We start from the raw sequence: 26,892 nt of genomic DNA, 5'->3' as shown, positions 1-26,892 counted from the left end.
AAGCAGAAAGAGAGGGAACAAAGAGATTCCTCTGGTTTTGTCCTGGGTGAATTTCACACCTATGTGTGAATGCTACAGTAGCCAATGGCTACTGAGCTGAGTCCTCAGCCAATGGCTACTGAGCTGAGCTGAGTCCATGGGTCAGGGATCATGTTACTGAGTTCATGTGGTCACTTGCCACCAGTCATATTGGTGGGTCCCTACATCCCCCCTTTTGGTCTTAAGATGTGTAACATCCTTCAAGAGCAAAACAGAAGGTTGAACAGTTCACAGGTCCTTGGAAACAATCTGGAAGTTGTTAAGTCCATGATTGAAAAAAGGTTCATTCAACAGTTCATTCAATTGTGTAACGTCTGGGCAGTTCACTAACCAATTGGGCATTGGTTAAAACTATCTATCTTGGCTAAGCAAGAACAGTCCCTAAGTTACAAAACCAAACCAGATTAACAACAACAACAGCATTGTATAAAATACATAACTAGTGTTTATCCGTTACTTATAGGGTTAGTGAAGAACAGGAATGTTAGAGGTGTTAAGTTGTTAGGGTGAGATGTGGAGAGTGTCACCTAAAACAATGCGGACAGGTGTATGACTGGTTCTGTACAGTCATAATGTGGTGTCCTAAGCTAGTGTTGTTCATTAGTGATCTCTAAACAAGATACTACCAAGGAGCTGGTCCAAGTGTACTTGTAAAGTTGGACAGTGGTGTCTGAGTTGAGTTTTTGCTGTTGCTAACAAACTCAAGCTTGCCCTAGTAACTGCAAAAGAGGAAAGGGAAATTAAGGCACCGTGATCTAGCGTCTGTCTCACTGTTAGCTAGGTGTTGGCTAGTACCGTCGAAAGATAACTCTGGATCTCTCGTGCTTAGCTCGTGGCTCATGGCTGTTAAGCTCCAGGTAGCCAGAGGCAGAGAGGCACTCAGAGTAGCTATCACTGTCTGCTAGATTATGTCCATGTTCTGAACCTTGTTCAGAGTCTGAACTGTGGTCAAAGGTGCTGTGGTCATTGTCAGACCGGTCACGCCAATTCTGGAACAGAATTTCAGAGCATGGCTTTCTAACACTTCTGTTGTGTAAATGCCTATCGCTCGCAACTGGGGGACATGGCGGTTATGCTCTGTGTCCTTATGCAGCCTTTTGTGACACCCCTTCGACCTGTTTTGAAGGTGGTCTTTTGAGGTCGCAGATCTGCTTGGCACGTCAGTTTTTGAGCTGGTGGGCTCAGTTGGTTTACAACCCTTTTGGAGATGACCAGACTTTCCCAAGCTATCTGTGTCACCTTCCTTATTTCACACAGTGACGGGTTCCCCTTACGCGTCCCGAGTACCACGTGAGTGCGTACACATGGGTGCAGGTTCTGCAAAAACAAGGACTTAAAGATGGTGTTTTCTTCTAAGCCTGGTGCATCCTTACCTTGGAATTATGCATGCCTTAAACGTTTGTGGTAATCTCTAGGATTCTCACTACATGAATGTTTAATTTGAAAGGCTGCAAACATCACTGCGGTCTCGTCAGAAGTAGAAGAGAATTCTTCTGTCAGTGCATGACGGAGCTCACTATTGTCATTTCTGACAGTGGGAGGTTGTGACTGTATAAACTTGTGCACAGCTTTAGAGCTGGTTTTCCACACAAGTTTAACTTTCTCCCTTTGGGTGGCGTGTGTTAAGTCAATTAGATTGTGATCTAATTCCCTAAAATAGTCATCAATGTGATGATCACAGTTGTCTGGATCAAAACATTCAATGTCTTTAGCTATGAGCTCAAGCTCCTCATGGCGGGGACCCTGTGGGGTCCTTTCTGGTGAAGGCGAGACTAAATTAGCCTTACAATGCACTCATGCATCATATGCTTAAGTTCAAATCTAACACTAGCACCGCAATAAAGCAACAAAACAGGAGAATTAAATGTGGACTCTTAAATATCAGATCTCTGTCATCTAAAGCTCTACTAGTAAATGATTTAATATCAGATAATCACATTGATTTATTTTGTCTTACTGAAACCTGGCTGTGTCAGGAAGAATATGTCAGCCTAAACGAATCCACTCCCCCAAGCCACATTAATACTCACATTCCTCGAGACACCGGCCGAGGAGGTGGAGTTGCAGCCATCTTCGACTCAAGCCTATTAATAAACCCTAAAACTAAACTAAATTATAACTCATTTGAAAGCCTTGTTCTTAGTCTTTCACACCCAACCTGGAAAACACTACAGCCAATTTTATTTGTTATAGTGTACCGCGCTCCAGGCCCATATTCTGAATTTCTATCTGAATTCTCAGAGTTTCTATCAGGCTTAGTCCTGAAAACAGATAAAGTCATTATAGTAGGTGATTTTAATATTCATGTGGACGTTGATAATGATAGCCTCAGTACTGCGTTTATCTCTTTATTAGATTCAATTGGTTTCTCGCAGTACGTGCATAAACCCACTCACCGCTTTAACCACACCCTCGACCTTGTTATGTCATATGGCGTTGAAATTGAACATTTAATTGTTTTTCCACAGAACTCTCTTTTATCAGACCATTATTTAATCACTTTTGAATTCTTATTACTAGACTATACACCATTAGATAAAAGTGTGTACACTAGATGTCTATCCGATAGTGTTGTAGCTAAATTTAAGGAAGTGATTCCATCAGCATTAAATTCAATACCATGTCTCAATATAACAGAGGGCTCGTATGCTAACTTTAGCCCTACCCAAATTGATCATCTTGTAGATAGTGCTACAGACTCACTGCGAGTCACACTTGATTCTGTTGCCCCTCTAAAAAAGAAGTTAATAAAACAAAGGAAGTCAGCTCCATGGTATAACCCTCAAACACGCAAACTAAAGCAAGCATCGAGGAAACTGGAAAGGATATGGCGTTCCACCAAACAGGAAGAATCTCATTTAGTCTGGCAAGATAGTCTTAAAACATATAGGAAGGCTCTCTGTGATGCCAGAGCAGCCCATTACTCATCATTAATAGAGAAAAATAAGAACAACCCCAGGTTTCTATTCAGCACTGTAGCCAGGCTGACAGAAAGTCACAGCTCTATTGAGCCATGTATTCCTACAACCCTCAGTAGTAGTGACTTCATGAGTTTCTTTAATGATAAAATCATAACTATTAGAGACAAAATTAATCACCTCCTACCGTCAACTGGTACCAATTTATCCTCAAACTTAGGAACCTTAGAAACAGCTGTACAACCTGATATATATTTAGACTGCTTTTCTCCTATCGATCTCCACAAATTAACCTCACTGATCTCCTCATCTAAATCATCTACCTGTCTCCTAGACCCTATTCCAACTAGACTGCTAAAAGAAGTTTTACCTCTAGTTAGCACCTCTTTACTGGATATGATCAATGTGTCTTTACTAACAGGCTATGTACCACAGTCCTTTAAAGTAGCTGTAATTAAACCTCTTCTTAAAAAGCCCACTCTTGATCCAGAGGTCCTAGCCAACTATAGACCTATATCTAACCTTCCCTTTACCTCCAAAATACTCGAGAAAGTAGTTGCCAGTCAGCTGTGTGACTTTCTACAGAACAATCATTTATTCGAAGATTATCAGTCAGGATTTAGAGTGCACCATAGCACAGAGACAGCACTAGTGAAAATTACAAATGACCTTCTAATGGCATCGGACAAAGGACTTGTCTCTGTACTTGTCTTGCTAGATCTCAGTGCTGCTTTCGACACCATTGATCATGACATCCTATTACAAAGACTGGAACATTTAATTGGCATTAAAGGAACTACACTAAGTTGGTTCAAGTCCTATTTATCAGATCGATCTCAGTTTGTACATGTCAACGATGAGTCCTCCATGTACACCAAAGTTAGTCACGGAGTTCCACAGGGTTCTGTACTTGGACCAATTCTATTTACCTTATATATGCTTCCCTTAGGCAATGTCATTAGAAAACATTCCATAAAATTTCATTGTTATGCAGATGATACCCAATTATATCTATCGATCAAGCCAGACGAAACAAACCAGTTAACTAAACTTCAAGCATGCCTTAAGGACATAAAAACCTGGATGACCTGCAATTTCCTGATGTTAAACTCAGACAAAACTGAAGTTATTGTACTTGGCCCTGAGCGCCTCCGAAACAAATTATCTAATGATATAGTTACTTTAGATGGCATTGCCCTAGCCTCCAGCACCACCGTAAGGAATCTGGGAGTTGTCTTCGACCAGGATATGTCCTTTAACTCTCACATAAAACAAACCTCACGGACTGCCTTCTTTCATCTGCGTAACATTGCGAAGATCAGGCACATCCTGTGTCAAAATGATGCAGAAAAATTAGTCTATGCATTTGTTACCTCTAGACTCGATTACTGCAATTCCTTATTATCAGGCTGCTCCAATAAGTCTTTGAAGACTCTCCAGTTGATCCAGAATGCTGCAGCACGTGTACTGACTAGAACTAGAAAAAGAGATCATATTACGCCTGTATTAGCTTCTCTACATTGGCTGCCTGTAAAATCCAGAATAGATTTTAAAATCGTCCTCCTCACCTACAAAGCGCTAAACGGTCAGGCCCCATCATATCTTAAAGAGCTCATAGTACCCTACTACCCCACTAGAGCACTGCGCTCACAGAATGCAGGGTTACTTGAGGTTCCTAGAGTCTCCAAAAGTAGAATGGGAGCCAGAGCCTTCAGCTATCAAGCTCCTCTTCTCTGGAACCAGCTCCCAGTTTCAGTCCGGGAGGCAGACACCGTCTCTACATTTAAGAGTAGGCTAAAGACTTTCCTCTTTGATAACGCTTATACTTAAGCTGCTATAGGCATAGACTGCCGGGGGACTTCCTATGACACACTGTCATAAGGAACTTCCTATGACACACTGAGCTCCCCCCTCCTTCTGTATATACTCATGTCCCATGTCCACGTTGTTACTAACTTCATTCCTTCCCGGGAGTCCTTGTGCCTCCTTGTCTCGCAGCTAACCGTGGAGCAGGGTCACACCTGGAGTGAGGTCATACCTGGAGCGGGATCACACCGGGAGCGAGGTTATACCTGGAGCATGGGCACACTTGGAGCAGGGTTCCACCTGGATCTTGGTGGTCTCCGGTATTGTGGCTGCATCTGCTGCCGCGTCGGTGCCTGCTTGACACCAACTGCTACCATCCCTAATTAACTACGTCTGTGCGAGGGAATACCAATGCTAACGAGGGATTTCCAACACCTAGTGACAATGTGGCAGCCTGGAGAATAACACTTCTCAATCACTGCCAAAGACATCAAGAGCTCCCAGCAAGAATGCTGATGCTGCAGGAACCAACGCACGGGCATCGATCGCAGGGACGTCCCACACCAATACACATGGACGTACTGAGGAGAGATGCTGGACAGTGCTGGCTTTCCGATAGTTGTATTATCACTCTTTCCATCCACCACTATTGGTTTTGTGTTATCAGCCCTACTTGTATTAGCTATTACAGCTGCTAGACTGCTATTGTGGCTGCTTCTATATCTCCCTCTCTATCTATCTCTCTCTCTCTCTCTCTCTCACACTCTATCTATCTATCCCCCCAGCCGGTCTCGGCAGATGGCCGCCCGCCCTGCGCCCGGTTCTGCTCCAGGTTTCTTCCCAGTAATCGGGGAGTTTTTCCTGGCCACAGTGCGCATGGTGGATCCTGTTGGGTCTTTAAACTATGGTGTACGGTCATAGACCTGCTCTATATATAAAGCGTCTCGAGATAACTTCTGTTGTGATTTGACGCTATACAAAAATAAATTGATTTGATTTGATTTGATTTGAAGTTCTCTCTGGCTGAGAAGCAGAGGCTGAACAGCTGTCATCACCCTTGTGACAGAGTGGAAAAGAGGCTGAACAGGCTGAATATTTGGAGGGAGGAGCACAAGTGAAAGTGTCATTTCTCAGTAGCTGAGAACAACATGGGGCAGAGTATCTTTTTGAAGATAAACTACATGTGTCTTTACTGTCAGTTTCACAACAATAGGAAGTCAGGTAGCTGTTCACTCTTTCTCTCAATGGAGGTTGAGGAGCTGACTTCATATCCAAGGACTTTGAGTCAGTTGGAAATCCTTCACTTCTAAGTGGAGAGGGAGTTAACCTCTCATCAAGTGAGGAGTGTGAATCTGAGTAGCCAGAATCACAGTGACTGACAGACTGTGGTGGGGAAAGACATTGTAGTCTAAGTCCTAACAATTTCTCTTTGTATTGAAAAAGAGCTAACTCTGCTGAATGCAGGTCTTCTAAGTAATGCATGGCTTTCTTATCAGCTGTCTGAACTTCATGGAGGAGACTAGCATTTTGCGTTCTTAGGCTATCTACCTCTTTTTCCAGGGCTGCTTTGCTCTGAATGGCAAGACTAGTTTGCCTATGGAAAATCAGAAACAAGCATTTCAACAATAAGTCTTTGGATGCGGTCTGCGCATCACACCTGTCTGTGAGGAGCGATTCCAATTCTTTCCTGCACTCACTGAAACTCAACCTGCTGATGAGTTCAGGGCAGCCAGGGTTTAGGCTCTGTGCTAAGGAAGAAATAAAAAGCTCTACACAGGGGTTCTCCATTGTTGTGCCAGGAATGGAGGGTGAAACTAAACAGGATATCTAGTAGAAAACAAAAACAATGTTGTTGGCTATGGTGTTGCGTTGGCAGACACCTTGTAGTGTAGTTTGGGAGGTACACTAGCCTAACAACAATGCACTGGCCTAGACTATGGGGGTAGCTTCCTGTGGAGGAGGGGTAGCTACAGGACCAACTAGTGACTCTAGTGGGCATCAAACAAAAGGGGCCAGTAAAGTAAACGCAGGTTTACAAAAGAAGTTTGCTTACACACAACATGCACTAATTGAGATGCAGGGCAGTAACAGTTGTGATGATGTTTCTTAAAGGTGACTCAAGCTGGAACACGTGGAAGTAACAGCTCGGTGCAAACTTATATCACAGGGCTGATAGCACTCTGTGATATTTAACCCACTCAGGCTGGAATGCTTGGCAGTTACACAGCCAGGTACAAGCTCTCTATGTTACACAGGGCCGGTGGCACGCTGTGTCATTAAAGGAACACTTAGATTAACAGCAAAATATGACAACTAGACTAGATTGCATTGAATACTTGGTATTCAAATGCTGAACCAAAATCGTTCAAGTTCTACAGCATAGGTCAACTTGAATTAGCAGCAAAAGCAAGTTCTTAAAATTAACACTATAAAGGCTTAAAGTGTTAATAATCAAACTCTCTCAAATAACAATTCTCACCACAATGTACTTGTTTACAAGTACAGCTGGACTTCCACTCCTGTGGAAGACTAGTGGTGTAGAATGTCAACACTTTTGGCTTGTTTAGAAGTGGAATATGAATTTTTTGTTTTTGACCAAACATTATGCTGAAAATTAATATTGCACAATTATGAGTCAGCACCTCTAAATCTGAGGCCATGGTTCTCAGCAGGAAACCGGTCGATTGCCTACTCCGGGTAGGGAATGAGTCCTTACCCCAAGTGAAGGAGTTTAAGTATCTCGGGGTCTTGTTCGCGAGTGAGGGGACGATGGAACGTGAGATTGGTCGGAGAATCGGAGCAGCGGGGGCGGTATTGCATTCGCTTTACCGCACCGTTGTGACGAAAAGAGAGCTGAGCCGGAAGGCAAAGCTCTCGATCTACCGTTCAATCTTCGTTCCTACTCTCACCTATGGTCATGAGGGTTGGGTCATGACCGAAAGAACGAGGTTGCAGGTGCAAGCGGCCGAAATGGGTTTCCTCAGGAGGGTGGCTGGCGTCTCCCTTAGAGATAGGGTAAGAAGCTCAGTCATCCGTGAGGGACTCGGAGTAGAGTCCTTGCTCCTTTGCGTCGAAAGGAGCCAGTTGAGGTGGTTCAGGCATCTAGCACGGATGCCTCCTGGGCGCCTCCCTTGGGAGGTGTTCCAGGCACGACCAGCTGGGAGGAGACCACGGGGAAGACCCAGGACTAGGTGGAGAGATTATATCTCTACTCTGGCCTGGGAACGCCTCGGGATCCCCCAGTCAGAGCTGGTTAATGTGGCCCGGGAAAGGGAAGTTTGGGGTCCCTTGCTGGAGCTGTTGCCCCCGCGACCCGATCCCGGATAAGCGGTTGAAGATGGATGGATGGATGGATGGATGGACAATTATGAACAATTTGCCAACAATAATACTATGCCTCACACGGGGCACCAACATGTAGGGATTTGGCAGTAACAGGTTTGGTTATTAGCAAATTAATTAATAAATAATAATAGAATTATTAATATTAATAAAAATTATCAATAAACATTAATAATAAACGGGGCACCACCCTGGAATCAGGGACCAATAACCAAAACGTAAATATAGTCTCATTAAATATACTAAACTATCAATATGGAACGTTGATTAATAATTAAATTAATAACTATAACCAAACTAGATAGTAAAGGTTGAAGGATATTGGAGTTCTTGACATAGCAGAGGTTGGCATTATTCACTCTTGTACAACATTAAACAGACCAGCATGTATATTCCACAAACATTTATTTACAAGATAATAAAGGTTTAAAACACAATATTAATCTAACTAAATAACTAAACTAAACAAACCAAACAAAGTGTGTAAGCATGCGTGCATGTGTGTGTGTGTGTGTGTGTGTGAGAGAGAGAAAGAGAGAGAGAGGGAGAGAGACAAGATGGCTTCTTGTCTCAAGATGTCTGCCTACAGACAAAAGGGGTGAGCACTGTAAAACTACAAAGATGGCGGGATCAAAGATGGCCGCCAACATGTCACCACATGGCCTCTTTGTTCTTTGGAACACATGTGCTCAGGAAGGACAGAAGGGGGAGGGGGAGGGGGTAATGTGCGGGTTACGATTATCTGAAGCTGTATGTTTATGTTTAACTAATTCACAGTTTCTGTATGTGATCTTTATGTGTGTCCGATAATGCAGTGGGTTAGAAAAGATGGTTAGTTTGCATGCAAGACCTTGTCTATGTGAAGCATAAACTAAACACGTCAGATGTGGCGAAGCCAGCTACCCGAAAATCTTAACTAGAAATAATATCACAACAGTCAAACTCAATGAATAACATTAAACCAAATCAATACAAGTACATTCTAGAAATCAAAGTTGAACAGTCTTGCTCAGCCATGTGCAATTGCTACTGCTAAGGTAAGCCCAGTACGTTACCGATCCATGGAAGAAAAGGGTTTGTAATTCCATGTGTTGAAGTTGTGGTTCCAAGTCAAAGATATCGTCTTTGTTGTGCTCAAATCAAGTTGTGCAGATTGGAGGAAGCTGATCGCTTCAATACTTCTTCCCAGCAGCTTGATAGCTTGGTGCTAACTTCCTTGCTGTTGTTGCTTGAAGTTAGTAGGTAAAACCGCATGCTCTCGCGTCCTCTGCTTAGAGGTTCCTTGTGTTCCTATGGCTGTTTCCTAACAGGCCATAGATCAGAGCAGAGCTGCTTCTGGTCTGGAGAGCAGCAGCTCACCTCCACAGGTCATGAGAGGTGAGAAGAAAGACCAGAAAGAGGGGGAACAAAGAGATTCCTCTGGTTTTGTCCTGGGTGAATTTAACACCTATGTGTGAATGCTACAGTAGCCAATGGCTACTGAGCTGAGTCCTCAGCCAATGGCTACTGAGCTGAGCTGAGTCCATGGGTCAGGGATCATGTTACTGAGTTCCTGTGGTCACTTGCCACCAGTCATATTGGTGGGTCCATACACCAGAAATAATGAACTGACTACTGTTTCACATCTTCTATTTTCCACCCTAATGTTCACTGTGTTTACACACCGTCTCATAGCGGTAGCATGTAGCTACATGCTAGCATGTTAGCTCTGTATCTCCATGTAAATAGAACTATCTGCTCACTGCTGATGTTTTCTTCTCCTCTGGGATGATTCTGTCGGTCAGTTCTCACAGATGGATCTGTAAAGACAAACGTAAAACAGAGTGTGTGTTTATGGTTTACAGAGTTTATGCAGAATGTAAACACTGAGCTAACTAACAGAGCTATAAATAGCATTATTTACCTGAGAGAACCCGTCAGGAGAACCTGGAGTCTTGACCGCAGATGTTGTTCATTTCTTGCCGATTTCTGATCAGATTCCTCCGGTAACGTGCGCTGGGTGAAGTTTCTGGTTTATAAACTTTTAATTAGTTTATATGTGAAACTCCTGCTGCTTCTCTGTCTAGCTCAGGGCTGCAGGGAGAGCTGCAGGGAGAAAGTGACGCTGTGTTGAGGGCGTTTGATTGACAGCAGAGCAAGAAACGCTGACCAATCACAGCAGAGTGGGAGGAGACAGGCTCTAAATCAGGGTCTCTCAGACAGAGGCTGAATGAGGCTCTGAGCAGGCAGAGTGAGAGAGACACTATGAGAAGAATAAAGGTTTTTTTGAACATTACAGCATGTAAACATGTTCTAGTACAACATTAAAATACATCTATGAACCTGGAAATGAGCATAATATGAGACCTTTAACGGTAAAGCTGCTGAGCTGTGACGGGAACTTTAACAGTGAAGCTGCTGAGCTGTGACGGTGACTTTAACGGTAAAGCTGCTGAGCTGTGACGGGAACTTTAACAGTGAAGCTGCTGAGCTGTGACGGTGACTTTAACGGTAAAGCTGCTGAGCTGTGACGGGAACTTTAACGGTGAAGCCGCTGAGCTGTGACGGGAACTTTAACGGTGAAGCCGCTGAGCTGTGACGGGAACTTTAATGGTGAAGCCGCTGAGCTGTGACGGGAACTTTAATGGTGAAGCCGCTGAGCTGTGAACTTCTTCATCACTTTGACTTCAGGTGGACGACTTTTTAAAGCGCACCGCGTTTATTTGGTCCGTCCGGGTCTGAGGTCCGACAGAAACAGCAGGCGGATTCAACAGTTCCGGTGGATCTTCTTCTTCTTCTTCTTCTTCTTCTTCTTCTTCTTCTTCTTCTTCCTGTTCTTCAGTCATAGGAGTACCATAATAAAGAATACATCTGTAAAAGAAAAAGAAAAGAAATATGGAAATATAAAGACAATTAACAAAATATATCAAAGAAGAATTTTCATTCATTTTCACATTTATTTGTTGATTTATTTCTGTATATATTTATTTCTGTATTTTAAAAAAAATATACATGTATTTATTTTTTGCATATAAATTACTCTTTATATGCAAATATATTTGCATTTAAATAAAAGTATATATATATATACATATATAAATACTTTTATTTAAAAAATACTATATATACACAAAAATAGAGTAATGTATATGCAAAAAATAAATAAATAGATTTTTTTTTTAAATACAGAAATAAATATATACAGAAATAAATCAACAAATAAATTAAACTTCTTAAAATTATTCTTTTATATTTTATTCGTCTTTGTCTTTATTTGACATCTTTTTCTATATTTATTTATTTTTTCATTTATTCATCTTTACATTTCCACATAAATATGCAAAACATATCTGAAAAAAGTCCAAAAATGATATCCAAAATATGTGAGAAAAATATGTGAAAGAAATCCGTAAAATGTGTAAAATATTCAAAAACAAATGCTTGAAAAATATTAGTTAAATATGTGAAAACTAAACATTTATTTTAATAACGGACTTTCTACAAGCTAAAAGCATGAAAAAACATTCAGAAATATGTGAAAAATATCCCCAAAACTTACGAAAATGATTATTAAAATATACCAAACACATCCGAAAAAAAAGTCCAAAAAGTATTACTAAAATATGAGAAAAATATTTAAAAAAAAATATCCGAAATTGTTCGAAAAAATCTGGGAAAATGTCTGAAACTAAACACACAGCAAAGCTGTGGAAAGGAAACCAGTAGCGACGGTGTGTCGGCCAATGCAACCGGTTGTTTTATTTATAAAGCAACCGTTTTATTTCTTAAGACACAACATGACATTTATTTGGAAGATGCTTTTGTCCAAAGCGACTTACAATTCAAGTCAATTTAAAGCTTCAGTAGGCAACAATGTTTTTAGCATCTCTGGGCAGACATCCCATAATAACCTTTCAGCATATTGTAATTCAAGTGTTCTGAGAGATCACTAGACTTCTGCTCCTCCTCATGGCTCTGTTTTCAGGCTTTAGAACATCTAGCTCATGACGGGAGACTTTGACCAATCACAGGTCAGTTCAGAGAGAGAGAGCGTTCCTATTGGCTGAGCTCCGGCTGGTGGGCGGTGCTTGGAATTTCCTCAGCAGATCTCAACATGGCTGCCGGGTCACAAACTCTCTCATGTTCCAGCTAAACAGAACACTACGAGATGATTCTGAGAACATGTGAGGGGAGAAAGAGAAACTACAGAAACAGAATATTGATTCATATGTGAAAATATGATTTGTGGTGATTTCTGGACGCCGACAGCAACGTTAACATTGCCGTTGCTTAGCAGCGGCGTTCTCACCACTTAACCACTTGAACGCCACGCACATGGTGTACACGACTTCCCGTGTTGTAAACACGAGCTCACCAGTTTCACTTGAAGGCATCATCTGTTCCAGATAAGAGGCCAGAATCTTTCCGTTGCCTTTAAAAGGTCTTTGTCCACACTGTTAATGACAGTTGTTGCATTAGAACATCTGCCTTTGTCACAACAAAAAGCTCCTATCTATGTTTCAGTTGAGGTCTCATTTAATAACAGCATCTGTCTGTTCTAGTTCATGTCTGCAGACACCATCTCTTAATGGAATAGTTTCACTGCTCAACATCCATCCAATGAGTTTCACTTTGGTTCCATCACAGTGTGACGCCTTTTTTCCAATGAAATCTTTATTGTAGGCACAAGTTACAGAAGATCTACTGACGAATAAAATGACCAAACAAACACAAATCTATAGATTATCAAGGGCAGTTATGATATCCATCTATACCCTTATTGCTATTTGTAAAATGGTCTTTTGTTGCAGCTGTGAAGTCTGCGTTGATTAGCAGTAAGAGACAGAGAGATGGATTTAGATCTTAGCTCAACAGTCAGGTCTGACAGAGAATCAGTAATCAATATTAGGGCCGTCAATCCATTAAAATATTTAATAGCAAATTACAATTTTTTTATCTGTTCTAAATGAACCTTAAAAGGAGATTAGTCAAGTATTTAATCCTCTTATCAACATGGAAGTGGACAAATATGCTGCTTTATGTAAATGTATGTATATATTCATTATTGTAAATCAATTAACAACACAAATCAATAACAGATATTGATCCAGAAACCCTCACAGGTACTGCATTTAGCATAAAACAATATGCTCCAATCATAACATGGCAAACTGCAGCCCAACAGGCAACAACAGCTGTCAGAGTGTCAGTGTGCTGACTTGACTATGACTTGCCCCAAACTGCATGTGATGATCATAAAGTGGGCATGTCTGTAAAGGGGAGACTCGTGGGTACCCATAGAACCCATTTACATTCACCGATCTGGAGGTCAGAGGTCAAGGGACCCCTTTGAGAATGGCCATGACAGCTTTTTCCTCACCAACTACCGACACCAAAATTTTGCGTAAGTTTGGAGCATTATTGTGCACTACTACAGCTAGTATGACCTGGTTGGTACCGATGGATCCACCAGGTTTTATAGTTTACTATGATACCAGTATCTTCACTCTAGCTTTAACACTGAGCCGCTGCAACCTAATAATCACAAGTTGCGTTAAAGAAACTAGTGGCGTTAAAACAAATTTGCATTAGCATGTTATTATCGCGTTAACTTAGACAGCCCTAATGAAAACTAAATTAATAACTTCCAAAAATTAGCAGTAAGAATGCGTTCCCAAAACATATAGAAATGTCACAAGCTCTCTATCGCAGGTCTTCATCACCGACAACACATCAGTAGTTATCACAAGTAAATGATTATAAAATCTTGAGACCAAACCATAAGAGATTGAAAATGAATTCACTTTTCCCCCAAACTTCAGTGAATCACCTTCAGAGTGAAAGTCCACACAGGCTTCCACGACGGGATTTATCATTTAAAGACAACAATAAGTGATGTGAGTCTCTGAAACAGCCAGATATTATAGAGATTCATCATCACACTCCAGCTTCTTGCTTTTGTTTCAGCCTAAGATCTGAAAACCCACGGATCCTCCTTACGGAGAGCAGCGATCAGAACTGAGCTGGCTTCAGTTCCCTTTAGTCGCACCGTGTCAATCAGTTCTCGTGCTTTATCTCTCTTGGTTTTTGTTCTGATTGACTCCATTTCACCATCGCTTATAACGCGACGCTGAAAGAGTTCATCCAGAAGCTTGTTCAGATTAGGATCAGACATTCCCTCTACAAACTTTGTTCGAATCAACCGCAGCCTCTCCTCTGGTGAGACGTTGTCCTCTGGTGAGACGTTGTCCTCTGGTGGGACGCGGTCCTCTGGTGGGACGTTCCCCTGAGGGATTTCCATTGTTAGTTCTGGGAGATAACCAGGGAAAAAAAACAACAATGACTTTTAAAGAGAAATTCAACTGAAGTGAAACGTCATGTTTCTGTAGAGCAACATGTCTGCTCTGTAAATTAGTTGTTCTGTGTTCAAAACCAGAAACCAAAAGGGAGACATTCATATTTTATATTTTTTGGTTTCATGATTCTTCTCTGTGGTGAGTGCATGTTCTCCCCGTGTCGTCTTTGTTTTGGCCGACAAGTCGCACCCGAACACACCACAAAGACGACAGCCGACGTTCAGTTAGCTACGTTCTGCTCCTGTGAGAGGAAATAACTCTCCATACCAGCAGGCGGCGGTAGTCTGTATTCATCACTCAGAAAGGGAAACAGGAAGAGCGAGGACGGAGGATATACAAGCCGTCGTTATGATACGTACATGAAACAAACCATTTTCACACCACTCTCACTCACCACTTAGCTTCATTCCAGATGTTCATGTCGCTGTGAGAATATGGTACCGTCGGGTATCCACATGTTGACGTTGGTAGAGTAGTGTAATGTAATGTGTTCGTAGCGAATGAGAAATAATCCTGATCTCAAAACTGATCAAAATAATAAAAGGTCATCTTTACCTGCTTGAAACAGATCACGTCTCCAGACGTCGTCTGTCCTCTCTGGATTCCGGACCGTCAAAGTCACTTCCTCTGGGATCGTAGTCAGGAAAACTTCAAATGTCGGATGGTAATTTGGTCCATAATCTGAGTCAAATGGTGCACGCTGAAAACCAGAAGCATCAAGTCATTTTAAATCTTGTTAAAAATGTTTATCTGGTACTTTCTTATTGTGAATCTATTTTCAACATGCGGCCAAAATTATATTCATGATAATTCTGCGACTTGACTCACATCAGGTCGTATTCTGAAGCTCCCAGGTTCACAGTGGAAACTGTAACTTTGACTAAAGTTGAAAAGACACTTGGCAGAGATCTGGATGTACGTAGCACGTCCTTGTTGGGCCTTAACCTTCAGAAACAGAACATTTTAATATGCCGTTTATGCTCATATCGTCGAGTACACTTAAAAACAACAAATGTTGACCAAAGTGCCTCACAGAGCGATGAGAATCAGAATCAAATAAAACACAGAAATAATTAAGAGGATGCAAGTAAATTAATAAAAGTGTAGAATAAATAATTCTGGATTAAAATCCCCAAAACATGACAGCATTGCACAGAAGTCAAATAAATACATAAAAACAGAGTGTGACCAGTCTTCAAGGTGACTACTGACAGACTAAAGGAAAGAGACGGGTCTTAAGACAGGTTTGAAGTTATCAATGTAGGAGGGAGATGTAATGGTGAGGGGGAAACTGTTCCTCCATTCAGGACCAACAACCAAAAGAGCCCAATCAGCCCGGGATTCTAACTGGGAGCGTGGCTGATGATGAGCACATATGACAGATGGCTTTACCTCGCTTACAGGGACGTTTTTGTTCAGCAGAAAGACATCGAGTACTTGATGTGTTGCGTTGGGAGGTCGGAGGAACAGCAGAACTTGGCCATTTATCGGCCATATGATGTTCCGAATCCTAAGAATCGTATCCCAGATCAGGCCAAAGATAGAGAGGTGAGAGATCTTCACAACCACATGAGTGTCTGTAATCTTCAGCGGCTCCAAGATGCTCATTTCATCATCAGAGATGTGAGCGACAGACAACAGGCCATCACAGAGCAATGCTGTGAAAACAAAGAGCTGTTCAACTTTTGTTTTAATGCTAACAGGTTCATCTACCCAATTCATTTCTTACCACTTGCCACAATCTATTGCCTCTAACTCTGGAGCATCCCGAGGATGTGCCACTTCACCTCTATTCTTTACCTCCTATTTTTGAATTAATTATTATTTTACTGTTCCATGTGTGCATTTAGCGTTGTGCATAAAATCCATTACATTTATATATATATATATTCACACGTCACCTAATGCAGCTAATTCCAACAAAGTTCACATTAAAAAACATTTTTGCAATTTTACTATTAATGTTGAACAATGTCTTTACCTTCCTTTGTGTCACAGTGTTGGAGGTGGAGCTGACGGAGAGCAGCATCCTCAGAACACTTGATGTTGAACAGCGGCCCTGCAGCCATTTTGCCAGCTGATTGGAGGAAGCTCTCATCCCATTGGACGGTCCTGTACAGTAGCTCCGCCTCCTGAGCCATGTCAAACACCAGTCCAGTCAAAGCACACTGGAACACACCTGGACCAGGACACCTGAAGCTGTAGGACAAAGAGGGCCAAACTGATATAACAAGCATTTATTGGCCTGTTAGTCTCTCTCTTTTAGTCGAGGCCTCAGCAAGGAAACGAGGTTGGTTGGGATATGACATGCTTTCTTTAAAGTTGGTGGGACATATCACCACCATACACATCTTTATCTGTGCTTATAAACTGGAGCCAAACAGCTCCATGTTGAAATCTAATTTCTGATGTTGAGGTTGAACCACGGCCTGCTCCTGGGCAGGATGCTAGCGCAGAGTTAGTTAGTTTGCTGCCACCTCAACCCAAACCTGTTGAAGGTTGCCCACTGCCCCTAATACTAGGATGAGGTAAAGGCAGAAGGTAACTTCACTGTGTGACAATAACAGTTACACATTTACACATGAAGGGGCAAAGCCTGTGTTAAAAAGAACGTCATCACTTATGTCTGCATACTTTTATAAATTAAATTTAATGCTTTTTAAGACCTTGACAGATAAGACTTAACACCCTTCAGGGCTAGGTGATATGTTAAAATCAACATCACCACATTAACAAGGCTAAAGTGAGCACGGCTCACATACCCCCCCCCGTTCACCTCTTGACCCCTACTGAAGTAGGGCTGGAGGTTTTGCCCTTTTGGAAAAAATTCCAAAATGTTGGGCACCCTGGACTTCTAACCCCCAAAAGGCACAACTAGACCACACTGTCAACCATCACACCAAGTTTGAAGTTCATAAGTTAAATAGTTTCAGAGTTCTGCTCCGGAAACAAAAGTGAAACGGACAGAAGGACGGACGGACGGACAGAAGGACAGACAGACTGACGGACACGCGGAGCGCTATATAACCCCGACTACGTTGTCGCGGGGGTATAATAAAGACAATATTACAATATTAGTATGTATGTCCATATATCAAGCATATGCAAATTCACATATAAACTAGTCAAAATAATCTTCAATGCAAACTGAGCCTCAACACAAATTATTACTATATATTAGGGCTGTCAATCCATTAGAATATTTACTTACGATTAATCGCATGATTGTCAATGATTAATCGCAAATTAATCGCACATTTTGTATCTGTTCAAAATGAACCTTAAAGGGAGATTTGTCAAGTATTTAATACTCTTATCAACATGGGAGTGGACAAATGTGCTGCTTTATGTAAATGTATTTTCATTCACATATCTGGAGGTCAGAGGTCAAGGGACCTCTTTGAAAATGGACATGACAGTTTTTCCTCGCCAAAATGTAGCGTAAGTTTGGAGCGTTATTTAACCTCCTTCATGACCTGGTTGGTACCGATGGATTCATCAGGTTTTATAGTTTCATACGATACCAGTATCTTCACTCTAGCTTTAAAACTGAGCCCACTACAACCTCCGAAAGATCGATTGTATTAATGCGTTAAAGAAATTAGTAGCGTTGAAACGGTTTTGCGTTAACTTTGACAGCCCTACTACATATTATTCTTTCTGTGGGGATTTTTAGTTCTCTATATCTATAGAATATAATATGCCTTTGGGTTGAAAATATTCAGATCTACCAACTTGCTGTTCAATGTGCCTTACATTAGATCATGTTCTATATACAGCAAGGCCTCGTCTATTACAGGGTTCCTACACATTTTACATTTCAAAGACTTCCAGACTTCTCCGTAGATTTTTCAGACCATATCTTACTTTGTGACTCGGGGTTCAGAGGACACTGTGACAAGACTACAGTGCTTCAGTGAAAGCTGATAGAAGGCTGAAACAGTCACACACACCACAACATTGCTAAATGGGATAATGAAGTGTATTCTATTTATCTATTATATTCTGAGAGCTATTTATACATCACTGCCCCATCTAGATGAATATATCTGACTTTTGAGTATTCCGTTAAATGAATAAGTCTTCGTAGTACAGGCCTCTGCTGATTGCATTCACGCTTCAAAAATCATAAAGTGGTGTTCATTCTGGAGATTATCTTGCTGAACAAAACGTGTCAGTATCATAAACGTGTGTTTGCCACACAGCTGATTTTCTGCAATAATCCAAAACCCAACGGAACAATCCCATTGGCTGTTAGTGGAGGGAACCAGAGTGATGCTAACTTCCTGGTTGGCCTACAGAAATACGTCATCCCTGCAGCGCTCTACTGGTGTTGTTCATTCCTTATTAAACTCTCATAATATGGAACCCTCAACTTTGTGAAGGATTCAGTGGGAAGAAGACGTGGGCACACGGTTTCCTGATAAAGTTTAGAAGAAGGCTTCAGATAGGGTACATTCCTCTTTAATCTCCTGACGACATACAATTATCCAGGTCAAAGGTTTTACATCGTCTCCACTGGTCTAAAGTAAAGCTAGCCAAGTCCATGTCTGGTGTGGATCCTGTGTGTGACCGATGCAGGCTAGCACCAGCCACCCTGTCACAGTGAGTTGGTTTTGTCCAAAACTAAATATAGTTTCTGGCAATCAATATGACACACTCTGGGTCCAGAGTTTATACGATTACCTGTATGAAGATTCAGCTGTCTGCTCAGGTGAGAAGGATGTTGGAGCCTGGAATCAAAAAAGGAACAGAATTAGTTATTTTAATAGAAATACCAACTTGTCTTAGTGTTTAATAAAGTGATGAAATACTAGAGCCACACTGTCAATACTCAACTCAAGCACCCTGTATGAGTCAGAGAGGAAATGACTTCAATGGAGTGACAGTGTGAGGTGTGTTAGAGAAGACTACACAGAAGGACAACTACACCAAGAACATGGGTCTCAATAATCACCATGTATTTAGCTCCTCATTTACTAACACACCAGATCCAGTACCAACACCAGTACCAGTACCAGTACCAGCACCAGTACCAGTACCAGTACCAGCACCAGTACCAGCACCAGCTCCAGCACCAGTACCAGCACCAGCACCAGTACCAGTACCAGCTCCAGCACCAGTACCAGCACCAGTACCAGTACCAGCACCAGCTCCAGCACCAGCACCAGCACCAGTACCAGTACCAGCTCCAGCATCAGCACCAGCACCAGCACCAGCACCAGAACCAGTACCAATACCAGGACCAGTACCAGTACCAGTACCAGTACCAGTACCAGTACCAGCTCCAGCATCAGCTCCAGCTCCAGCACCAGTACCAATACCAGCACCAGCACCAGCTCCAGCACCAGTACCAACACCAGCACCAGCACCAATACCAGCACCAGCACCAGCTCCAGCACCAGTACCAACACCAGCACCAGCACCAACACCAGTACCAGTACCAGCACCAGCACCAGCACCAACACCAGCACCAGTACCAACACCAGTACCAGCATCAGCATCAGCATCAGCATCAGCATCAGCATCAGCATCAGCTCCAGCACCAGCACCAGCACCAGCACCAGCACCAGCACCAGCACCAGCACCAGCTCCTGGACTGATGGTGGTACTGCCAGCGACGAGAGCTCAGAGGCCAAGTTTAGTAAATAAATGATAGTTCAGTGATCTTCACTCCACACTATTAACTTCTGCAGGTGAATGCAGTCTAAGTCATTAAATGAATGTCTGCCTGCAGGTGTAATACACTACAGTTCTTCAGTGGTAGATCCTTGATAAATGTCCAAGTAAAGTCATCCATGGTTTAAACTGGAGGATTTCACACCGTACAACTGCTCCTTTCTCACCTTTTCCTCGTCCTCAGGTAGCTTTATTCCCTCATTCAGTTTGACATCTGAGTCCCCTGAAAGTGAAAGAGAATATTGATGAATATTGTTCAAATAGACGTGATCTTAACATCTGGAACAAAGACGGACCTGAGTAACAGTTTTGTTGTACAATGAGGACATTCTCATTTTAAGATCAGATGTGAATGTACAATAGTTTGATGAATGGGGGAAGTTGTTTCAATACTCACATTCTTTGTGTCTGGCAGCTCTGTAGTCCTTCTTCTCTGTCCTGTAGAGACCAACACAGACCCAAAAGTTATAGAACAAGTTTAAAATAATTGTCCGTTCTTTGAATTAGCATCAATCTATCAGAATTAAATGCTTCTCATCATATCTGCATCATGAAGACTACAACTGACTGCTGATAATCATGTTCTGTGCCTACATTAAAGGAAATAACTAGTCATTAGTCTCGATCCAACACACATCAAAAGAAAACACAACTAACTACACTTTTCACTCGACTGTAAATTCACACGTCTGTAAAAACATTGCTGACTGACTGTAAAATGTTGCTTTGCATTATCAGGTGGCTTTTTATTGTTTGTTGAAGAATGAAAGAATGCAGAGAAGAAAAGAAACATAGGATGTGGGGGGGGGGCAGTAGCTCAGTCTGACGGCTCTGGAACCGGAGGGTTCGAAGGCTCGATTCCCAGTAGAGATACCTTGAATCCCAGTAGAAGGACCTCTGGTAATTTGGCTGTGAGGGTTCTCATCCTTGTTGCTGCACTAGCAACTCTTAAGCTTTGTTTGTACTGACGTAAGACGCCGTGGCGAGGGCCTGCGTAGATGGCGAGCACGCTACGAGCATACCCAGAGGCGTTTATGCTCAGAGCGTTGTTCGCTGCAGTATGCTCCGAAACACCAGGAGACGTACAAACAAGATATCAAGTGGATCAGCAAGTCAATGAGTGGTACCGGAGAGGAGAGTAGGTTGCCTGGCAACAGTAGTAAACACCGACGTACGTACCGCCAAACATTTCATCTGTGTACTGTAATTATTACTGTGACCTCCTGACCTCCAAGTCTAAACTACTTCCTGTCTCTCGGTGCTTCCCCTCGGGTCGCCGCTCTTTACATCAGACCTTTTTATCTTTAACAAAACGATCTCTCCGATTCTTTCACAGCCTGCAGCAGAAAACCTCTTTTTACCCAGAGTGAGGAATATTTCATTATTATAATATTTAATGACATGTGACTGTCCCTATGGACATGTGACTATCCCCGTGGTCATGTGACTGTCCCTATGGTCATGTGACTGTCCCCGTGGTCATGTGACTGTCCCTATGGTCATGTGACTGTCCCCGTGGTCATGTGACTGTCCCTGTGGTCATGTGACTGTCCCTGTGGTCATGTGACTGTCCCCGTGGTCATGTGACTGTCCCTGTGGTCATGTGACTGTCCCCTTGGTCATGTGACTGTCCCTGTGGTCATGTGACTGTCCCCATGGTCATCTCTGTAGTCATGTGACTGTCTCTGTAGTCATGTGACTGTCCCCGTGGTCATGTGACTGTCCCTGTGGTCATGTGACTGTCCCTGTGGTCATGTGACTATCCCCGTGGTCATGTGACTGTCCCTATGGTCATGTGACTGTCCCTGTGGTCATGTGACTGTCCCTGTGGTCATGTGACTATCCCCGTGGTCATGTGACTGTCCCTATGGTCATGTGACTGTCCCCTTGGTCATGTGACTGTCCCTGTGGTCATGTGACTGTCCCCGTGGTCATGTGACTGTCCCTGTGATCATGTGACTGTCCCAGTGGTCATGTGACTGTCCCATTGGTCATGTGACTGTCCCCATGGTCATCTCTGTAGTCATGTGACTGTCCCCGTGGTCATGTGACTGTCCCTGTGGTCATGTGACTGTCCCTGTGATCATGTGACTGTCCCAGTGGTCATGTGACTGTCCCATTGGTCATGTGACTGTCCCCATGGTCATCTCTGTAGTCATGTGACTGTCCCCGTGGTCATGTGACTGTCCCTGTGGTCATGTGACTGTCCCTGTGGTCATGTGACTGTCCCTATGGTCATGTGACTGTCCCTATGGTCATGTGACTGTCCCCGTGGTCATGTGACTGTCCCTGTGGTCATGTGACTGTCCCCTTGGTCATGTGACTGTCCCTGTGGTCATGTGACTGTCCCCTTGGTCATGTGACTGTCCCTGTGGTCATGTGACTGTCCCCGTGGTCATGTGACTGTCCCTGTGATCATGTGACTGTCCCAGTGGTCATGTGACTGTCCCATTGGTCATGTGACTGTCCCCATGGTCATCTCTGTAGTCATGTGACTGTCCCCGTGGTCATGTGACTGTCTCTGTGGTCATGTGACTGTCCCTGTAGTCATGTGACTTTCCCCGTTGTCATTTGACTGTCCCCGTGGTCATGTGACTGTCCCTGTGGTCATGTGACTGTCCCTGTGGTCATGTGACTGTCCCCGTGGTCATGTGACTGTCCCCGTGGTCATGTGACTGTCCCTGTGGTCATGTGACTGTCCCCATGGTCATGTGACTGTCCCCATGGTCATCTCTGTGGTCATGTGACCGTCTCTGTGGTCATGTGACTGTCCCTGTAGTCATGTGACTTTCCCCGTTGTCATTTGACTGTCCCCGTGGTCATGTGACCGTCTCTGTGGTCATGTGACTGTCCCTGTGGTCATGTGACTGTCCCCGTGGTCATGTGACTGTCCCCGTGGTCATGTGACTGTCTCTGTGGTCATGTGACTGTCCCCGTGGTCATGTGACTGTCCCCGTGGTCATGTGACTGTCTCTGTGGTCATGTGACTGTCCCTGTGGTCATGTGACTGTCCCCGTGGTCATGTGACTGTCCCCGTGGTCATGTGACTGTCTCCGTGGTCATGTGACTGTCCCCGTGGTCATGTGACTGTCCCCGTGGTCATGTAACTGTCCCCGTGGTCATGTGACTGTCCCCGTGGTCATGTGACTGTCCCCGTGGTCGTGTGACCGTCTCTGTGGTCATGTGACTGTCCCATTGGTCATGTGACTGTCCCCATGGTCATCTCTGTAGTCATGTGACTGTCCCCGTGGTCATGTGACTGTCCCTGTGGTCATGTGACTGTCCCTGTGGTCATGTGACTGTCCCTATGGTCATGTGACTGTCCCTATGGTCATGTGACTGTCCCCGTGGTCATGTGACTGTCCCTGTGGTCATGTGACTGTCCCCTTGGTCATGTGACTGTCCCTGTGGTCATGTGACTGTCCCCTTGGTCATGTGACTGTCCCTGTGGTCATGTGACTGTCCCAGTGGTCATGTGACTGTCCCATTGGTCATGTGACTGTCCCCATGGTCATCTCTGTAGTCATGTGACTGTCCCCGTGGTCATGTGACTGTCTCTGTGGTCATGTGACTGTCCCTGTAGTCATGTGACTTTCCCCGTTGTCATTTGACTGTCCCCGTGGTCATGTGACTGTCCCTGTGGTCATGTGACTGTCCCTGTCGTCATGTGACTGTCCCCGTGGTCATGTGACTGTCCCCGTGGTCATGTGACTGTCCCTGTGGTCATGTGACTGTCCCCATGGTCATGTGACTGTCCCCATGGTCATCTCTGTGGTCATGTGACCGTCTCTGTGGTCATGTGACTGTCCCTGTAGTCATGTGACTTTCCCCGTTGTCATTTGACTGTCCCCGTGGTCATGTGACCGTCTCTGTGGTCATGTGACTGTCCCTGTGGTCATGTGACTGTCCCCGTGGTCATGTGACTGTCCCCATGGTCATGTGACTGTCTCTGTGGTCATGTGACTGTCCCCGTGGTCATGTGACTGTCCCCGTGGTCATGTGACTGTCTCTGTGGTCATGTGACTGTCCCTGTGGTCATGTGACTGTCCCCGTGGTCATGTGACTGTCCCCGTGGTCATGTGACCGTCTCTGTGGTCATGTGACTGTCCCCGTGGTCATGTGACTGTCCCCGTGGTCATGTGACTGTCTCCGTGGTCATGTGACTGTCTCTGTGGTCATGTGACTGTCCCCGTGGTCATGTAACTGTCCCCGTGGTCATGTGACTGTCCCCGTGGTCATGTGACTGTCCCCGTGGTCGTGTGACCGTCTCTGTGGTCATGTGACCGTCCCTGTGGTCATGTGACTGTCCCCGTGGTCATGTGACTGTCTACGTGGTCATGTGACTGTCTCTGTGGTCATGTGACTGTCCCTGTGGTCATGTGACTGTCCCCGTGGTCATGTGACTGTCCCCGTGGTCATGTGACTGTCTCTGTGGTCATGTGACTGTCCCTGTGGTCATGTGACTGTCCCCGTGGTCATGTGACTGTCCCCGTGGTCATGTGACTGTCTCCGTGGTCATGTGACTGTCCCCGTGGTCATGTGACTGTCCCCGTGGTCATGTAACTGTCCCCGTGGTCATGTGACTGTCCCCGTGGTCATGTGACTGTCCCCGTGGTCGTGTGACCGTCTCTGTGGTCATGTGACTGTCCCATTGGTCATGTGACTGTCCCCATGGTCATCTCTGTAGTCATGTGACTGTCCCCGTGGTCATGTGACTGTCCCTGTGGTCATGTGACTGTCCCTGTGGTCATGTGACTGTCCCCGTGGTCATGTGACTGTCCCTATGGTCATGTGACTGTCCCCGTGGTCATGTGACTGTCCCTGTGGTCATGTGACTGTCTCCGTGGTCATGTGACTGTCCCTGTGGTCATGTGACTGTCCCCTTGGTCATGTGACTGTCCCTGTGGTCATGTGACTGTCCCCGTGGTCATGTGACTGTCCCTGTGATCATGTGACTGTCCCAGTGGTCATGTGACTGTCCCATTGGTCATGTGACTGTCCCCAAGGTCATCTCTGTAGTCATGTGACTGTCCCCGTGGTCATGTGACTGTCTCTGTGGTCATGTGACTGTCCCTGTAGTCATGTGACTTTCCCCGTTGTCATTTGACTGTCCCCGTGGTCATGTGACTGTCCCTGTGGTCATGTGACTGTCCCTGTGGTCATGTGACTGTCCCCGTGGTCATGTGACTGTCCCCGTGGTCATGTGACTGTCCCTGTGGTCATGTGACTGTCCCCATGGTCATGTGACTGTCCCCATGGTCATCTCTGTGGTCATGTGACCGTCTCTGTGGTCATGTGACTGTCCCTGTAGTCATGTGACTTTCCCCGTTGTCATTTGACTGTCCCCGTGGTCATGTGACCGTCTCTGTGGTCATGTGACTGTCCCTGTGGTCATGTGACTGTCCCCGTGGTCATGTGACTGTCCCCGTGGTCATGTGACTGTCTCTGTGGTCATGTGACTGTCCCCGTGGTCATGTGACTGTCCCCGTGGTCATGTGACTGTCTCTGTGGTCATGTGACTGTCCCTGTGGTCATGTGACTGTCCACGTGGTCATGTGACTGTCCCCGTGGTCATGTGACCGTCTCTGTGGTCATGTGACTGTCCCCGTGGTCATGTGACTGTCCCCGTGGTCATGTGACTGTCTCCGTGGTCATGTGACTGTCTCTGTGGTCATGTGACTGTCCCCGTGGTCATGTAACTGTCCCCGTGGTCATGTGACTGTCCCCGTGGTCATGTGACTGTCCCCGTGGTCGTGTGACCGTCTCTGTGGTCATGTGACCGTCCCTGTGGTCATGTGACCGTCCCCGTGGTCATGTGACTGTCTCCGTGGTCATGTGACTGTCTCTGTGGTCATGTGACTGTCCCTGTGGTCATGTGACTGTCCCCGTGGTCATGTGACTGTCCCCGTGGTCATGTGACTGTCCCCGTGGTCATGTGACTGTCTCTGTGGTCATGTGACTGTCCCTGTGGTCATGTGACTGTCCCCGTGGTCATGTGACTGTCCCCGTGGTCATGTGACTGTCTCCGTGGTCATGTGACTGTCCCCGTGGTCATGTGACTGTCCCCGTGGTCATGTAACTGTCCCCGTGGTCATGTGACTGTCCCCGTGGTCATGTGACTGTCCCCGTGGTCGTGTGACCGTCTCTGTGGTCATGTGACTGTCCCATTGGTCATGTGACTGTCCCCATGGTCATCTCTGTAGTCATGTGACTGTCCCCGTGGTCATGTGACTGTCCCTGTGGTCATGTGACTGTCCCTGTGGTCATGTGACTGTCCCTATGGTCATGTGACTGTCCCTATGGTCATGTGACTGTCCCCGTGGTCATGTGACTGTCCCTGTGGTCATGTGACTGTCCCCTTGGTCATGTGACTGTCCCTGTGGTCATGTGACTGTCCCCTTGGTCATGTGACTGTCCCTGTGGTCATGTGACTGTCCCCGTGGTCATGTGACTGTCCCTGTGATCATGTGACTGTCCCAGTGGTCATGTGACTGTCCCATTGGTCATGTGACTGTCCCCATGGTCATCTCTGTAGTCATGTGACTGTCCCCGTGGTCATGTGACTGTCTCTGTGGTCATGTGACTGTCCCTGTAGTCATGTGACTTTCCCCGTTGTCATTTGACTGTCCCCGTGGTCATGTGACTGTCCCTGTGGTCATGTGACTGTCCCTGTGGTCATGTGACTGTCCCCGTGGTCATGTGACTGTCCCCGTGGTCATGTGACTGTCCCTGTGGTCATGTGACTGTCCCCATGGTCATGTGACTGTCCCCAT

At 44.7% G+C, this 26,892-nt stretch overlaps 2 protein-coding genes across 3 annotated transcripts in view; one reads left to right on the top strand and one right to left on the bottom strand.

Annotated features, from left to right (window-relative positions):
* LOC119484981 (NACHT, LRR and PYD domains-containing protein 12-like) overlaps positions 1-26,892 on the top strand; it is a 956,516-nt gene that overhangs the window by 843,048 nt on the left and 86,576 nt on the right. The gene's annotated exons all lie outside the window — the stretch shown is intronic.
* Positions 13,599-26,892, bottom strand: part of LOC119485014 — a 59,830-nt gene continuing 46,536 nt past the window's right edge. Inside the window, exons 4-11 of one of the 2 annotated variants that reach the window (XM_037764278.1) lie at positions 20,517-20,557; positions 20,287-20,342; positions 19,127-19,173; positions 16,422-16,639; positions 15,833-16,098; positions 15,269-15,385; positions 14,996-15,140; positions 13,599-14,393 (exon numbers count right to left, since the gene is read on the bottom strand). In XM_037764278.1, coding sequence (XP_037620206.1) covers positions 14,053-14,393; positions 14,996-15,140; positions 15,269-15,385; positions 15,833-16,098; positions 16,422-16,639; positions 19,127-19,173; positions 20,287-20,342; positions 20,517-20,557 — 1,231 coding nt within the window. In that variant the 3' untranslated portion in view covers positions 13,599-14,052. The remainder of the gene's footprint in view (positions 14,394-14,995; positions 15,141-15,268; positions 15,386-15,832; positions 16,099-16,421; positions 16,640-19,126; positions 19,174-20,286; positions 20,343-20,516; positions 20,558-26,892) is intronic. The other variant, XM_037764279.1, reaches the window with a different exon arrangement.

Source organism: Sebastes umbrosus, chromosome 3, assembly GCF_015220745.1.
Source record: "Sebastes umbrosus isolate fSebUmb1 chromosome 3, fSebUmb1.pri, whole genome shotgun sequence".
Taxonomy (NCBI): domain Eukaryota; kingdom Metazoa; phylum Chordata; class Actinopteri; order Perciformes; family Sebastidae; genus Sebastes; species Sebastes umbrosus.
The sequence above is the reverse complement of the archived record's forward strand: the minus strand, read 5'-3'. Positions and strand labels throughout refer to the sequence as shown.